The sequence below is a fragment of the Hordeum vulgare genome, chromosome 6H (assembly GCF_904849725.1).
Source record: "Hordeum vulgare subsp. vulgare chromosome 6H, MorexV3_pseudomolecules_assembly, whole genome shotgun sequence".
Taxonomy (NCBI): domain Eukaryota; kingdom Viridiplantae; phylum Streptophyta; class Magnoliopsida; order Poales; family Poaceae; genus Hordeum; species Hordeum vulgare.
The window spans coordinates 164,393,549-164,411,612 of NC_058523.1; the positions used below are offsets into that span (position 1 = coordinate 164,393,549).

General features: G+C 47.1%; 1 protein-coding gene across 1 annotated transcript; it reads right to left on the reverse strand.

Moving 5' to 3' along the window:
• Positions 1–14,224: 14,224 nt before the first annotated feature.
• LOC123403567 (GDSL esterase/lipase At2g04570-like) lies at positions 14,225–15,642 on the reverse strand. The gene is made up of 2 exons (XM_045097494.1): positions 15,232–15,642; positions 14,225–15,152 (listed from the first exon to the last, which is right to left on the reverse strand). Exons 1-2 carry the CDS (start codon positions 15,619–15,621, stop codon positions 14,472–14,474), a joined length of 1,071 nt encoding a protein of 356 aa, XP_044953429.1. The 5' UTR covers positions 15,622–15,642; the 3' UTR covers positions 14,225–14,471.
• Between the last annotated feature and the right edge of the window lie 2,422 nt (positions 15,643–18,064).

Consider the following 18,064-nt stretch of genomic DNA (forward strand, 5'->3'; position numbering starts at 1 on the left):
TCTCGTGTTCTTCCTCGAGAAACTAAAATTTTCGATCTCTTTGCTCGGAAAACCGCTTCCGAAACTTTTTTGAGGAAATTGCTCCTTGGTATGTGACACATCCATCTCTCCAATTAGTTTTAGCCTTAGTGTTTTATATTTAGCATAAATTATTGCACTTGGTGCTACCGAAAATGAGCTTGCATGTGAAAATCATTAAGTTCCAAGTAGCAAGAATGCTTGATATAGATTCTAAGTATCCTTGTGAGCAATTGTACCCGGGCAGAGTGTCGGAGAGATCGAAGGAGGAAAAATCAGATGTGGGACTCTCTCCCTCTCTCCACACACTGCTCTTATTTCCCTGAACAGCGCATCCACAACCGTCAATGAATGGGAAGAGCAAGATCTGCAAAATCCCGTGGACAAAGCCTTTGGGACGCATGGCGACATTCCCGGCATGGTAATCGATGCGCCTCGCCCACTTTCCCCACTAACCGCGACACCAAAGCTTCCACGTGCGTGTGTGTCGCCCATGTTTCTAATTTGCAATAATTCGTATTGTTTTCAACTGAGTGGGTGTGACGCCCTTGATTTAATCATACGCTAATCATACACGCAAATGCATACAATCAAACTCCAGGACTCATGGAAAGATATCACAACACAACTCTAGACAAAAATAAAATAATATCAGCTTCATATTACAAGCCAGGGGCCTCGAGGGCTAGAATACAGAAGCTCGATAAACACACGAGTAAGCGGAAGCAACAATATCTGAGTACGGACATTAAACAAGGCGGTGCCTTAGAGAAGGCTAGCACAAAAGAAACATGATCGAACGAGGCGAGGCCTCCTGCCTGGGAACCTCCTAACAACTCCTGGTCTTCGGCGGCCTCCACGTAGTAGTAGGAACCGTCGGGGTAGCAGGCGTCGGTAGGAAACTCCATCTCCTGGGCTCCATCATCTGATCGCAGCAACGGATCAAGGGGACAAAGGGGAGCAAAGCAACGGTGAGTACGCATCCAAAGTACTCGCAAGACTTATATCAGAACTATGCTAAGTATGCAATAGTATCAAATAAGGGGGATGGTTATATGTGGACAGAATGCAGCAATGCGAGAATAGAGAGAGAAGGCCTAGTCCTATCGAAGACTAGCATCTTCAGGGTCTTGCAGCAATAGACGAGAGTAGAACAGGTAACACAATTAATGGTCATATTGTTGCAGCAATATTAATATGAGGTCACGCCCTGAGATCCTCACTCGACTCCCTGCGAGGAAGCAATCCCGGGGCAACTAAATCCAGTTAAGTAACAGTTGTAGTTGTATAAGATCAGGGCACAACTCCAAGTCGTCCTGTAACCGTGGACACGGATATTCGAATAGTTAATTTTCATCCCTGCATGGGTGCACCACATTTCCCGTCAGGCTCGATAACACTCTGGCTGGACACACTTTTCTAGGTCATGCCCGGCCTTAGAATATCTACACGTCGCAGCCCCACCTAAGACTCAAAAGAGAGGCCAGCCCGCGGGTCTAACTCCTAAGCACAAAGGGTTCATGGGCCCACTTCCCCTTCGCGCTCCTGCACAATGCGTGGGTGGCCAACGTCAGTCCTAGAATCCCTTAATCACAAGCGCGATGCATCTCGGGACCACTCGGGCGCGCGCCACTCTATTGCTGACATCTGAAAAGCTTCGGCTGATACAGCGACATTGAGTACCCATAATTCTTCCCGCGTAGGCGGTTAGTGCGAAAAGGTCTCCAACCAACCCAGATCAAATACCCAAATCCATTATCATTTTAATTAGGCCATCGACACAATCTCACGGGAATCCACCCGTCTAACAATTAATCACCAATGATCCTAGTAACATGGTCGAGTACCTGTGTGGTTGTAACATCGGGGGAATCCGAGGTATCACCCTCGTTGGATTCCGAACGATGTATCCGTCAAGGTGGGCTTAGAGGAATCACCCTCGGGGGTCCCACACTTGGGGGGTTGCAAGACAGAGTCATCGTCAGGAATGATGAAAGAGGAATCACCCTCGATAACCATGACCGACTAGTTGTACTAGAGAGATATCATCAGGAGTACTTAGCGAGGTGTCACCCTCGGTACCCAATAGTATACGTGTAGCGTCGTACAACTAAGGGGGTGTATGTGCTGTGTCGGGTATGGCTCGTCGATCAGGGATCGAGATTTGAAAGCAAAGTGGGGCAACTGGACTACTAGGTCAGAGGGGAAGACTGCTCCACCTATACTAAGTAGTTTAAAGGTACAATATTAAAAGTAGCAGTTCATCAAAAAAGAGGCTATGCATCAGATATAGGAGCTATCCACAACAGTAGCAAAATACTAATGCAAGCATGAGGGAGAAAGACATAGGCGATATAGGGATGATCAAGGGGGTTTGCTTGCCTTGCTGCTCTGCGGCAAAAGGCTGGTCGGCAGGGTCGTAGAAGTACCCGGCGGCAGCGTCAGCCTCGGGGTCTACCGGTAAGAAGAGGGGGAAGAAACAATAAATAACAGCAACAGATGCGACACAATGCATGACATGGCAATATGCAGGCTAGGCATGAGCTAACGCAGCAACATCCATCGTAGACGGGTCGGAAGAATATCAGACGATATTTTCAAGGTCTCTCGCTACTACAGGTCAGATTGGAAACGATGGAAATGTTCCATGTTTGTTATGCTAGGGACACGTGACAAACGAATGGACCGTGCATCCGGGTTCGTCTTGTTTTGCTGATCAACTTTTATGTTGAAAGTATTTTAATATGACTTACGGATTATTTTATATTAATTTTTAAAGTTTTATTCAACAATTAGGAATTGAAAACATATTTAATTAAATTCGTTAAAAGCAATTATGACATCAACATGATGTCATGCTGGCATCAGCACTTGACTCGTCAACTCACTAGTGGGTCCCACGTGTCATAGACACAATTGATTAATTAAGTTTAAATATTAATTAATCATATTAATTTAGTGGGGGACCCACGTGTCATACTCTAATTATTCTAATTACCTATTTAATTAATGAACTAATATATCTATCTATTTATTTATTTAATAAAAACATTTTTTATTTTTATTTTTTTATTTTCATTTTTCTTAATAGCGTGTGGGGCCTCCGTGTAAGTGGGTGTGGATGTTTGGCCCCACCTGTAAGTGGCTGGGCCACACCACAATTTACACACACACATATTTGCATCCATACATAACATAACGTATTTTCCTACGTACATGCATATATACGCAATACATACATACATACATACACATATACACTATTGTTTTTTTCTATCTAACTCATCTCTAACCTCTTGGAAATCTGTGTGCTAACAAGAGGAACCTAAACAGAGAGAGAGGAGGCAAGGTCCACCTCCTCCTACCGGAGTCTAACGGCGCCGAAACGTGGCGGCGACCGCCGGAATGGAACCGGGACGGAGAGAGGATGAGAGGGGTGTTCTCACCGAGCCCTGTAGATGTGCAAAAACAGGCTGGGGGGAGGCTCGATGGAGATCGGCGTCGGCGTCGAGGAAGCTCCGGGACGGGGTGGATCCAGCGTGGTGGAGCGGTTCGGCGGCGCTGGTGGCGATGGGGCCGGCCGGGGTGACGGGGGGTGGTCCCGGTGGTTGTGGCCGACCAGGGGAGGTCATGGCACGGCGAGCCGGCCGCGGGGCTCGGGCCGGAGGCGTGCGGCCGAATGGGGGGGCGCCTGAGGAGCGGGGGCGAGCGCCACGGAGGAGGCGCTCGCGTGGGGGAGCGCCGGTGAGGGAGGCAGAGGGGGGCCGGGAGCGGAGGTGGTGCTGGATGGGGAAGGCGGCGACGATGGGGAAACAGGGATCCCGGGCGATGGGGGTGGCGAGAGGGATCCAGTGGATTGCGGGGGCGAGGGGGACCTGGTGATGGGAGGACAGGCAGGGCGAGCGGGAGCCGAACTGGGAGGGTTCGGTCTAGGGTGGAGGAAGTGGGGGTCTCGGGCATGGGGTGGGGAGGCTCTCATGGGGGGAGGGAACTGTGAGCGAGGGAACCAGGGGGTGTGGGGGTTAGCGAGGGAGGAAGCGGTGAGGGTCGGGCGGTTGGTGGCCGAGCGCTAGGCGAGGCGCTGACGAGCGGTTGGTGGGGGTTGGTGGGGCGCGGTAGGTGGGAGGGAGAGAGGCGCGACGAGGCAGAGCCTCGTCCCTGGCGGCGCGCAGGAGGGAGTGGGGGAGGGGCGTGGCGTCTAGGGTTGCCCTGGTGGGAGTGGGCCGACCAGGCTGGGCCGAGGCCCAAGGGAGAGGGGGTTTGTTTCCTTTTTTATTAGTTATTAATTTGCACCACACTTTTGCATTTAGTTTACGTAGCAAACGATTTTTTTATAACTGAAACTTGTCACGTAAATCAAGCACAATATTTTGGGGATCCACAAAAAGATTCAAAGTATTTTGTAAGGTTTAGATATTTTTAGAAATTGAAACGATCAATTTAATTGATGTTGTCCCACGTTAAATTTCCTAGGGGCATTTTGGTAGTTGAGGTGATGTTGTTTTCCTTAACATAATTATCTATGGAATATTTACAACCAAACCAAGATTTTTCTTTTACGTTCTGAAGAAATAATTTATTTGAATTGATATTAAATTTCAAATTTGGATTTGAATTTATTTACTGACAATCTATCTCAGTTAAATATGATGATCTAGCATCATTAGGGTGCGGTTACTGTAGCTTAACTACCGGGGTGTCACAACTCTCCCCTACTAACAAGAATTCTCGTCCCGAGAATAAAGAGGTAGAAGGAAAGAGCTCGGGGTATTCATCACGAAGATGATCCTCGCGTTCCCAAGTGGCTTCATCTTCACAGTGATTTCACAACTGCATTTTAAGGAACTTGGTGACTTTGCGACGGGTCTTACGTTCAGCTTGGTCGAGAATGCGGACCGGATGCTCTTTATAAGAGAGGTCTTGTTGCAGCTCAAGCATATCATGATCCACTGCCCAAATAGGATCCTTGAAGCAACGGCGGAGCTGAGAAACATGGAAGACATCGTGAACCTGAGAAAGATTCGCCGGCAGTTCCAATTGATAAGCCACTCTTACACGCCTTTCAAGAACAGTGAAAGGACCAATATAGCGAGGACCTAATTTGCCATTGATCTCAAAACGATGTGCACCTCTCATTGGTGTGACACGAAGATAAGCCTTTTCACCAGGTTGATAGACCATATCTTGATGATGACGGTCATACTGACTTTTCTGACGAGACCGGGCAGCCTTCAAATTCTCATGAATAATGCAGACTTGATCTTCAGCATGTTGGATAACATCTGGACCGAAGATTGATCGGTCCATTGAACGGTGGCTCGAGAATTTCATACGATGCCAGGTGTAAGGGATACCTTAGAGTCAAAGATGTACACGAGAGTCAGGTTTCAATCATGTGGAACTTGGGTTATGGATCCACCAGGTGGGCCGGGAGTAGGCAGAGGGGTGACATATTATGTGGTCTTGGTAGTAAGGCATGTCAGAGGATAACCTATCAGTTATGTTGGTAACCACATTGGTACCAAGGGCGGGGGGTGAATAGAACCATTTTTCCTGCTCGTTGAAATGAGGCGGACCAATAGGCAAAGTTCTCGTCCACCGGCGGCTACCGGAATGTTATCTACAATAGCAACATGGTCTTATTGACAGAGTCGTATACCGAGATTTTTACCTAAGCAGGGAATTAACACTGCTTAGATAAGTAATGCCACAAGAAAGGTCAAACAGGCCAATAGGAAGGAAAAATATGTCCACACACACAAGTATTAAAGTATACCTTTCCCGAGGAAAACATAGAGTATGGTATACCTGAAAGGTCATCCAATACACAACCATTTTGATAAAGAGGCAAGAAGAATCATGATTTTTACCCATACCATACGGGATGGATAATCGACCAGGAACAATTTAGCATTGCGCTTCCAATGTTCCTGTTGAATTTTGAAGTACCACATCCGTGCTTCGAGGTAGCATCGACATGGTCATCAGGTAAGGGCCGAACCAATGGGTCCAAAAAGAGGATTAATGAGGAACAACTTATGAAATAAGTCATATAGTTTCCGCATGAAAGATGGCAAATCTTACATATGGAAGAATTTATAGCAATAGGTCCTTCGGCCCGGTGCGTTGGAAAGGCAGCACCGTACCGGTTTATCTAAAAACCAAAGCTATAATTATTGGGAAATGTTCCAACCATCATATCTGCCCGAGATTCAGATCTGATTGGTGTCGGGACATCTCAGACTCAAGATGCCTGAGAAGAAAGATGAAGATACAAGATTCTCATGATACGAGCTACACAAGAAATTCTTGAATCATGACTTCGATTGTAATACATATGAACACAATGTCAAGACATTCGTGCCCACAAAGAATTCTTACGCCAAAATGCAACTGAGTTCTGATTTGAGAACCCTCATCGAGGATATCAAGGCCCTTGTGTAAGCCTCGATTAGATCTTATGAAGAAACTTTTATCCCTTGATCAAAACAGTCAGTGGATTGGCGTGCTAAGAGAAGTTATATGAAGTGAAGATAACAAATCTTTAAAACTTATAACAATTCGCACATGCGTGAATGATTTGGTATGATCCTAGAGAAACCAGAACAAAACTTTCACATATTCACGGCGGAAAGAGTGCACGTGAACTTTGGGAAATACACTTCTTCTATCCAACATATTCTTCATGAGCTATGCACAAGGATAATGCTTTCAAGAGCTTCATCGTGGGACATGGAGAAGTTTAGGGTGTGGCTGATGGGCTCAGCAACAATCCCTCAAGATTTTGACAGGGATGAATTTCCAAAATTATAATATCAAGGAGATAGCATTTGTCAAATCAAATGGTATAATGTCGTATGCTCGAGGAAACAACAACAATTAAACATTGGTCAAAGGGTGCACTCAGAAATACGGACGGAGTAGCACAACCAATGTCAAAATGATGAGCCAACACCCAACACACTAAGAATGAAACAATCAGTAATTAACCTCAAGGCAATAGGGTTGCCAGAAGTATTGGAATCACATATCAGAGTTCACTTGTTGGTATTCCGGTTTGAAACAACACGGGACCAAGAAATGACTGGTGATGGCGAGAAGTATTACTATATCAAGAACTCTTAAGAGGTGTGCAATTCTCACGACATTCTTGACATGAAAGATAGTAATACTACAAGGTGGAAGATAACATAAGCTCAATAGAAAGGAACTTAAGGGACAACACAAAACATGATCAAGTTTGTGTTGGAGGGAAGGCAACAAGGATGTCGATGATAATATAAATCATCGAGGGGCAAGGATGGTATTTCTCATTATGCATTCGATTGATACCCAGCAAGAGCTCAGAATGCTAATGGTGATCACGACACATTTGTTGAGAAGCTTCACAAAGATGTAATCGTTCAGCGACGAGATCAAACAAGGGAATGATGAAGAAAGAGGTTGTCAATCACAGATAAGACTGCTAGCTTAGAATTGAGATTGCCTTTCAGGGCAACCAACATGATGTGGAAAGCTCGATGCAATCTTAACGCACAGTTGGAATTGTGTTCCAGGGATGAAGGGTATAGATAGCATGGTCAAGCTTTCGCATGACGATGATGATGTAGCTTAACTGCTTGGAATGACATGATTGAGTACAATCTCGTAAACAAGGCAGATTACTAAAAATTATTGAATCACAATGCGTACTCGATTCAGTTATCGATGTACTCGCATGTTCAACAACTCAATCACGAGGAAACTGGAATTAAAGAAAATATCATAGTTGATGAGAAGCTCACAAGAAGTTATATAGCTCTGTGATATCCTCGAGCTACGAGGAATAATACTTGGAGGTAGATCAACATTAAGGCTTGGACCGATGTATTGATCTGAAGAAGACAAGTGCTTTAACTCATCTGAGAATGAAATCAAGGTAGGACAACATGGTCAGAACCACGATTGCAAAGGATAAGATCATAGATACCAAATTTAAACCACAGAATGAATGATTATCGATACGAGAAGTTTCTATGATAGGATCAACGTCATTTCCATGGGCATGAACACAAAGTTCAAGGTCGACTCCCACTTCATCAATGCATCACCTGCCATTTACTCCTCGCCTTTGATCAGGTTGTAGGTTAAAAAGATTATCTGGCAAAACAGCAGAGGAGTAAGACTCATGAAACTCTTCGGGTCGTATTGATTTAGGAAGGCATAGGTTCAACCCGTCGGGACATCTTAGGAACATATACCATACATTCCGAGAGTAATTAACACATGCTTGAAGGGTATGGCTGACCAAAGCGTAGGGTACAACTTATAAGAGGGAGAAAACACAATTTACCAATGGCATCATGTGTGAGGGGAAGCAATCACAAGAATTTTCGAAAGCAAAGGATGTCGTCGGATAATAACCCAGAATGAGTCTGACAGTCCACAAAGGATCTGATGTGAGTATCGGTACTCAATCATAGGAAGATAGGATGCAATGCATCGGGTTATAGAACATCTGAAAAATATCGATACTGAATTACCAAAGGAAATATGATTTCCAGGTTGGTGTATCATAATCAGACGCTTCGATCAATTACAAGTAAGTAGAATGGACTTAGATGGACAAGCAACTATAGTTAATTTGTCAAGAACTAGCTCTGTCTGGAAGGACGTCTGAGTCGGAAAGATAATTTATGAGTATCAACAGGTGATTGTGTGCATTCACACAAAGGTAGAATCAATAAGATCAGAGGAAAATCACAAAGGATTTCAATGAATGTTGCTAGTCATATGGATTTAACCATGATGAAATAGGGTGAGAAAGGTCAAGAGCGATAGGCTATTTGGGATTCTGAGAGATCGAATAACAATTCGAAGAACTTTCGAAACCCATGACAACTGACGATGGACGAATCCCTAACAAGATAATTCGTTGCATCTCGTAAAAACAAGAGCATTTGGAAGAAAATATGAATGACATTTGTATGCAGTCATCCATAGTGGTTGACGGAGGAAGGGAAATTCCAGAAGCGATGAGCACAAGTTCTCGAGAGAACATCAGAGATTATCCTCAGAGTCTTCTAAGGAATCAAGCCATCGTCTGGCATGGGGGGCTCTCCGAGAAGAAATATTTATGAGAACCTAATGCTAGAGTTAGCAAAATCTTTAACCCGAAAGAGAAGAGAGAGTATAACCCAGAGTATAGAAAAGGAGTAAAAGATACTAATACCACCCAATTGAGATGTGGGCCCGTAAGCCACGACATCAGTGTTAGTAAGGTTTTCAAACACTAGACTCAACTTCGGCCAAGGAGTTGGAAAGGGGGCTACCTACAGGCAGTCGGCTCTGATACCAACTTGTGACGCCCTCGATTTAATCGTACACTAATCATACACGCAAATGCGTACGATCAAACTCAAGGAATCACGGGAAGATATCACAACACAACACTAGAAACAAATAAAATAATATCAGCTTCATATTACAAGCCAGGGGCCTCGAGGGCTAGAATACAGAAGCTTGATAAACACACGAGTAAGCAGAAGCAACAATATCTGAGTACGGACATTAAACAAGGGGGTGCCTTAGAGAAGGCTAGCACAAAAGAAACACGATCGGACGAGGCGAGGCCTCCTACCTGGGAACCTCCTAACAACTCCTAGTCTTCAGCAGCCTCCACGTAGTAGTAGGCACCGTCGGGGTAGCAGGCGCCGGCAGGAAAATCCATCTCCTGGGCTCCATCATCTGATCGCAGCAACGGATCAAGGGGACAAAGGGGAGCAAAGCAACGGTGAGTACTCATCCAAAGTACTCGCGAGACTTATATCAGAACTATGCTAAGTATACAACAGTATCAAAGAAGGGGGTGGTTATATGTGGACTGACTGCAACAATGCGAGAATAGGGAGAGAAGCCCTAGTCCTATCGAAGACTAGCATCTTCAGGGTCTTGCAGCCATAGACGAGAGTAGAACAGGTTACACAATTAATGGTCATATCGTTGCAGCAATATTAATATGAGGTCACGCCCTGAGATCCTCCCTCGACTCCCTGCGAGGAAGCAATCCCAGGGCAACTAAATCCAGTTAAGTAACAGTTGTAGTTGTACAAGATCAGGGCACAACTCCAAGTCGTCCTGTAACCGTGGACACGGCTATTGAAATAGTTAATTTTCATCCCTGCAGGGGTGCACCACATTTCCCGTCACGCTCAATAACACTCTGGTCGGACACACTTTTCTGGGTCATGCCTGTTGGAATTATGCCCTAGAGGCAATAATAAATATAGTTATTATTATAATTCCTGTATCAAGATAATAGTTTATTATCCATGCTATAATTGTATTGAATGAAGACTCATTTACATGTGTGGATACATAGACAAAACACCGTCCCTAGCATGCCTCTAGTTGGCTAGCCAGTTGATCGATGATAGTCAGTGTCTTCTGATTATGAACAAGGTGTTGTTGCTTGATAACTAGATCACGTCATTAGGAGAATCACATGATGGACTAGACCCAAACTAATAGACGTAGCATGTTGATCGTGTCATTTTGTTGCTACTGTTTTCTGCGTGTCAAGTATTTGTTCCTATGACCATGAGATCATATAACTCACTGACACCGGAGGAATGCTTTGTGTGTATCAAACGTCGCAACGTAACTGGGTGACTATAAAGGTGCTCTACAGGTATCTCCGAAGGTGTTAGTTGAGTTAGTATGGATCAAGACTGGGATTTGTCACTCCGTGTGACGGAGAGGTATCTCGGGGCCCACTCGGTAATACAACATCACACACAAGCCTTGCAAGCAATGTAACTTAGTGTAAGTTGCGGGATCTTGTATTACGGAACGAGTAAAGAGACTTGCCGGTAAACGAGATTGAAATAGGTATGTGGATACTGACGATCGAATCTCGGGCAAGTAACATACCGGAGGACAAAGGGAATGACATACGGGATTATATGAATCCTTGGCACTGAGATTCAAATGATAAGATCTTCGTAGAATATGTAGGATCCAATATGGGCATCCAGGTCCCGCTATTGGATATTGACCGAGGAGTCTCTGGGGTCATGTCTACATAGTTCTCGAACCCGCAGGGTCTGCACACTTAAGGTTTGACGTTGTTTTATGCGTATTTGAGTTATATGGTTGGTTACCGAATGTTGTTCGGAGTCCCGGATGAGATCACGGACGTCACGAGGGTTTCCGGAATGGTCCGGAAACGAAGATTGATATATAGGATGACCTCATTTGATTACCGGAAGGTTTTCGGAGTTACCGGGAATGACGAATGGGTTCCGGGAGTTCACCGGGGGGGGCAACCCACCCCGGGAAAGCCCATAGGCCTTGGGGGAGACACACCAGCCCTTAGTGGGCTGGTGGGACAGCCCACAAGTTCCCTATGCGCCAAGGAGAAGAAAATCAAGAGAGAAAGAAAAAAAAGGAGGAGGTGGGAAGGAAAGGGGACTCCCTCCCACCAAACCTAGTCCAACTCGGTTTGGGGGGGAGAGTCCTCCCCCTTGGACTCGGCCGACCCCCTTGGGGCTCCTTGAGCCCCAAGCCAAGGCCCCCTCCCTCCCACCTATATATACGGAGGTTTTAGGGCTGATTTGAGACGACTTTTCCACGGCAGCCCGACCACATACCTCCACGGTTTTTCCTCTAGATCGCGTTTCTGCGGAGCTCGGGCGGAGCCCTGCTGAGACAAGGTCATCACCAACCTCCGGAGCGCCGTCACGCTGCCGGAGAACTCTTCTACCTCTCCGTCTCTCTTGCTGGATCAAGAAGGCCGAGATCATCGTCGAGCTGTACGTGTGCTGAACGCGGAGGTGCCGTCCGTTCGGTACTAGATCGTGGGACTGATCGCGGGATTGTTCGCGGGGCGGATCGAGGGACGTGAGGACGTTCCACTACATCAACCGCGTTCTCTAACGCTTCTGTTGTACGGTCTACGAGGGTACGTAGATCACTCATCCCCTCTCGTAGATGGACATCACCATGATAGGTCTTCGTGCGCGTAGGAAAATTTTTGTTTCCCATGCGACGTTCCCCAACAATGCCCAGCCTCGAAATATCGACACGTCGCAGCCCCACCTAAGACTCAACAGAGAGGCCAGCCCGCCGGACTAACTCCTAAGCACAAAGGGTTCATGGGCCCAATTCCCCTTCGCGCTCCTGCATGATGCGTGGGCGGCCAACGTCAGTCCTAGCATCCCTTAATCACAAGCGCGATGCATCTCGGGACCACTCGGGCGCGCGCCGCTCTATTGCTGACATCTGAAAAGCTTCGGCTGATACCGCGACGTTGAGTACCCATAATTCTTCCCGCGTAGCCGGTTAGTGCGAAAAGGTCTCCAACCAACCCAGATCAAGTACCCAAATCCATTATCATTTTAATTAGGCCATCGATACAATCTCGCGGGAATCCACCCGTCCAACAATTAATCACCAATGATCCTAGTAACATGGTCGAGTAACTGCGTGGTTGTAACATCGGGGGAATCCGAGGTATCACCCTCGTTGGATTACGAACGATGTATCCGTCAAGGTGGGCTTAGAGGAATCACCCTCGGGGGTCCCACACTTGAGGGGTTGCACGACAGAGTCATCGTCTGGAATGGTGAAAGAGGAATCACCCTCGATAACCACGACCGACTAGCTGTACTAGAGAGATATCATCAGGAGTACTTAGCGAGGTGTCACCCTCGGTACCCGATAGTATCCCTGTAGCGTCGTACAACTAAGGGGGTGTATGTGACGTGTCGGGCATGGCTCGTCGATCAGGGATCGAGATTTGAAAGCAAAGCGGGGCAACTGGACTACGGGGTCAGAGGGGAAGACTGCTCCACCTATACTAAGCAGTTTAAAGGTACAGTACTGAAAGTAGCAGTTCATCAAAAAACAAGCTATGCATCAAATATAGGAGCTATCTACAACAGTAGCAAAATACTAATGCAAGCATGAGGGAGCAAGACATAGGCGATATAGGGATGATCAAGGAGGTTTGCATGCCTTGCTGCTCTGCGGCAAAAGGCTGGTTGGCAGGCTCGTAGAAGTACCCGGCAGCAGCGTCAGCCTCGGGGTCTACCAGTAAGAAGAGGGGGAAGAAACAATAAATAGCAGCAACACATGCGACATGATGCATGACATGGCAATATGCAGGCTAGGCATGAGCTAACGCAGCAACATCCGTCATAGACGGGTCGGAAGAATATCAGACGATATTTTCCGGGTCTCGCGCTACTACCGGTCAGATTGGAAATGATGGAAAATGTTGCATGTTTATTATGCTAGGGACACGTGACAAATGAATGGACCATGCATCCGGGTTCGTCTTGTTTTGTTGATAAACTTTCATGTTGAAAGTATTTTAATCCGACTTACGGATTATTTTATATTAATTTTTAAAGTTTTATTCAACAATTAGGAATTAAAAACAGATTTAATTGAATTGGTTAAAAGCAATTATGACATCAGCATGATGTCATGCTGACATCAGCAGTTGACTGGTCAACTGACCAGTGGGTCCCACGTGTCATAGACACAATTTATTAGTTAAGTTTAAATATTAATTAATCATATTAATTTAGTGGGGGACCCACGTGTCATACTCTAATTATTCTAATTACCGATTTAATTAATTAACTAATATATCTATTTATTTATTAAAAACATATTTTTATTTTCATTTTCATTTTTCTTAATAGCGTGTGGGGCCTCCTTGTAAGTGGGTGTGGAGGTTTGGCCCCACCCGTAAGTGGCTGGGCCACACCACAATTTACACACACACATATTTGCATCCATACATAACATAACGTATTTTCCTACGTACATGCATATATACGCAATACATACATACATACATACACATATACATATACATACACATATACATATAATGACGGGAGGAGAAGCGGGGCGAGCGGGAGCCGAACTGGGGAGGGTTCGGTCTAGCGTGGAGGGAGTGGGGGTCTCGGGCATGGGGTGGGGTCGTGGGGACGCTCTCGTGGGGGAGGGAACTGTGAGCGAGGGAGCCAGGGGGTGTGGGGGTTAGCGAGGGAGCTAGCGCTTCTAAAGACATGTGGATTTGAACAAGTTTGTTCTGCTCACACAAAGGCCCAAAGGTGACAACGAGTTTTGCTCACTCACGTCGTCGATGGAAGACTTCGATGCCCATAAGAATTTGAATGTAAATTTCTTTCCGGAAGGGTGTACTTGTAAGGATATGTGATACTTCATATATTGCTTTCAACTTTTTTCATAAAAGGTAATTCCTATGAAAAATGCAAGAATAGAGGGTGAAAATATGGTCAACTATAAAAAATATATGTATTTTTTTTACCTTATAGCTGATACGTTGCCTTGTTGGCACACGCACGCTTAAATTAAGAACGACCGCAAAAGAGAACGATCACATTTGATGATTGGACTTGCTGCGAGCACACAACAGCAGGCAGCAGCCGGAGGAATCATAGGAACACGTGGAGCGTGGTGTTCATCTTGGCGTCGGCGAGGGCGTGGTGGAGGCGCTCCGTGGCGTGGATGGCGTCCCAGAAGGCGAACTTGCCGGCGTCCGCGCACGTCAGCGGGCTCCGCGCGTTGCACAGGTACCCCATCTCGAACCGCCCCGTGGCGCCGCAGCACCCGGCCTCCACGTTCTCCAACCCGTACGACCCGGGGTGCCCGAGCGCGTCGCTGACGGGGCCGTACACGTCCCCGTAGACGATCCTCGCGCCGCTGAGCTCGCCATTGAGCCGGCCGATCACCGCGCGGAGGCCGACGTTGTACTCCTCCGCGACGGCGTTGTACTCCTCGGTGCACGCGCCGCCCAAGGCGCGCTCCATCGGGAGGCAGCCCATGGGCGGCATCCCGTTTAGGTCGACCTTGCGCGCGCCGAGCGCGTGCAGCGCGCGCACGAACGACTCCGCGGCGCCGAGCAGGTAGCCGCCGTAGGCCGCCGCCGTGGGGTACTTCGCCGCGTTACCGTGTGGCACGGCGTAGTAGTTCTCGAGGAAGTCGTTGGTGCCCATGCTGACAAGGTAGAGCGCCTCCGTGAGCGTCTCCTGCGCCTTCTCTTCTCCCTGGAAGCTCCTCAGCTTCGCCGCGTACTCCTTGAAGTAATCCAGTTGCTTCCAAATCGTGAGCACGGACTGCAAATTTTACAACTTCATGTCAGCCAAGGTACATATGACTGACACATGTATGCGAATGCGAAGGACGATGGCTTACGAGAAGATCGGACGTGGCATTGTCGTAGCCGGCGCCGGCGGAGGCGAAGCATGCGCCTGCGGCGAGGCTGCTCATGTTGGCGCTCGGGTCGAGGTAGGGCGGCACCAGCGGCGGCAGGCCGAACGCCTCGGAGATGAAGTCCACAGTGAGACGGCCGTTGGAGAATCTGCCCGTGGGTTGGCCATTCCCCAGCCGGAGGTCGCGGCCGTAGGGCGCGAAGTCGCTCCTGACGACCGTGGAGATGTAGTTGTTGTTTCCCGTGTCGACGGTGGAGTCGCCGAACACGATGAGCGCCGGGACCTTGGCCTCCGCCGGCTCGCCGGAGAGGATACACAGCTGCAGGATGATGATGGGCGCATAACGCCGCAAGGACATGTTTGTGTACAACATATATTTTCGTTGCGGATTATTCCTCTGCCTGAGCCGTTTTTCCTTTGCAGATTCGGGGCCTTTTCATCGATGGCCATTTCTGCCTTTCTCGCAGTGGGCGAGCTACTCGAGACTAAGCTATACTCAGAGTCACAACTGCTGCTAGTTTAACGCGCGGAAGCTTCCATCAGTCCATTTTACCGGGCCAAGAAGATGTGGAAACGAAAAATGGAGCCTATCAGACAAGAGATGATCTACAGCCGTAGTAGATCAATATCTTGAAGGACCCTCGCACTTATTCACGCTCTAGCCCACAGGTCAAATGTCATCAACCAAGCTTAAGGTTGGTCGTAATGAAAGTATCATAAATAGTAGTACTATCATACAGGTCAACTAGACTTATTTGATGATATGACGTACCATTAAATAAGGAAAAGGGGACTGATCTGCGCCGGCGCGCCGGTCCAAACTTTCGGCCGGCCGCGCGCGAGCCGCAGGATCCACCAACCCCGCGGCGTCCGCACCGTTGGATCCGCATGCAACATTTTTTTTCCTACAAATTTCGATGTTATGCAGTAATTTTTTCAACGGTTGCAACAAAAAACAAAATTTGTAGCAAAAAAAAAATATCTACGTGATCGTAGCAACAAAACGAAGCTGATGGTACGTGGTAGCAAAAGTCAAACGCCGGTTGTAACAAATATTTACGTGACGTGTATGCAACTTTTTTAGTGAACGGTTGCAGCAAAACATGATGCCGGTTATATCAAAAATTAACACGGTTGTAGCAAAAGTAAAAAAACATCGATTGTAAACGAAAAATCCGATGAACTGGAGTTGCAACCAAACGTATATGCAGCTTTTTTACTGGAATAAAATGTAGTAAAAAATGCTTGCAGCAAAAATGACGCTGGTTGCAACAAATTTAGACGAAAATGTTGCATCCACTAACGAGAGAAGCGCGTGGGTGGGAAAAATGTTGCATGGGCCCGCGCGCGCGAGGGGGCGACCGGCGCGCGGGTGGGAAACGTTTCTCTAAGGAAAAATAGGATGTGGTATCATATTATGATACTGCATCATATTAAATGTTGTACTATTTATGTCATGCATGACAATTAATAAGGCAACCTAGATGCTAACTTATGATACTCCCTCCGTCCGGGTGTATAGGGCATGCGCATAGTTCTAGATCGTTAATTTAACTACTTAAATATGTATAAAATGGGTAACCCCAAAACCCTAAACCTTTGGGGGGCGCCGTAGGCGATTTAGGGGTTTGACTGTGGTACCGTTTTCTCGCCGGAGATTCATCACCGGGGCGAGCACTGTCTGCTGCAAGGGATCGACGATGGATGCCCCCAATGCCGCCGATGCGGGAGCGTGGAACGGTGCAAGGGTGGGTCAAGACGCGAGGAAGAAACTAGAGGAAGCTCTGGGCAAGTTGGACATCTTTGAGGAAGAGGCCACCCCTCTGGTGATCGACGATCGCGTCGAAGGAGGATCTATGAGATGGTTACTAGTTGGTAAAATCCTTCACCGAAGCCTATTTCATATCCAGACCATCACCAATGCCTTACGTCCGGCGTGAGGGAACCCATGTGGACTGAAGTTCAGATTAGTTGGACCAAACACGTTCGTAGCTAAATTTGAGACCCAGCGCGACAGAGATCGCGTTTGGAACGGATCGTCATGGCATATAAACAAGCATGCCATGGTTCTTGCCGAGTTCAATGAATGCATGACGTCGGACGAACTTAAGTTTACCCGACTCCAAGTGTGGGCGCGGGTAGTGAACCTGCCCTACAATCTGAGGGATGAATCTTGGTGGCTGCCCATAGCTAAACAGATGGATAAGAATGTTGAACTTGTGAGTTTTGACCATAGTGGTGGTTTTCTGAGAGCTAGGATCTCAATCGAGGTGGAGAAACAATTACGTCGATGGATCTTGATTGACTCTGCCAGGAGGAAGAAGGTGGACATGTACCATATTCAGTATGAGCAGATTCCATATTTCTGTTGGCTGGGGCACTCTGAATTGTACTGCCCTACGCCGGGTACTAGGAATGAGAACGGTGAGCTACCGTTTGGACCAAAGCTTCGTGCGCTGGATGAATTCAGGAAAGCGCCGTCAACGGAACCAGTCCAGGTGCAAATAGGAAGAACACAACAAGGAACTTGAGTACACATAAGGATGCTGGTGAAGAAGTGGTCTCCCCTGCTAAGAACAAACAGTAGCAGAAACACAAAGAAGCACTCACCCAAGTCTATCGACGTGTAGCAAAATCCTTGCTGCTTACTAATGGGAAGAACGCTGTTGTCGAAGGGGGAACTAGTCTTGCGATGGTTGATAGAACCTATGCAAACAATGAGGTTGTGGAAGGTGCTAATCGCAGCCCAAGAGGAAGAAGCCTACACCTGATAACTCGGCAGAGGCTGCAATGCAGCCCTGACTTTCCCAAGGAGC

Bases quoted from the DNA above. Each gene is read 5' to 3' on its own strand.
- LOC123403567 (XM_045097494.1), bottom strand. From the start codon at position 15,621: ATGTTGTACACAAACATGTCCTTGCGGCGTTATGCGCCCATCATCATC. The intron at 15,153-15,231 runs GTAAGCCATCGT...TAAAATTTGCAG, and splicing joins ATGCCACGTCCGATCTTCTC to TCCGTGCTCACGATTTGGAA.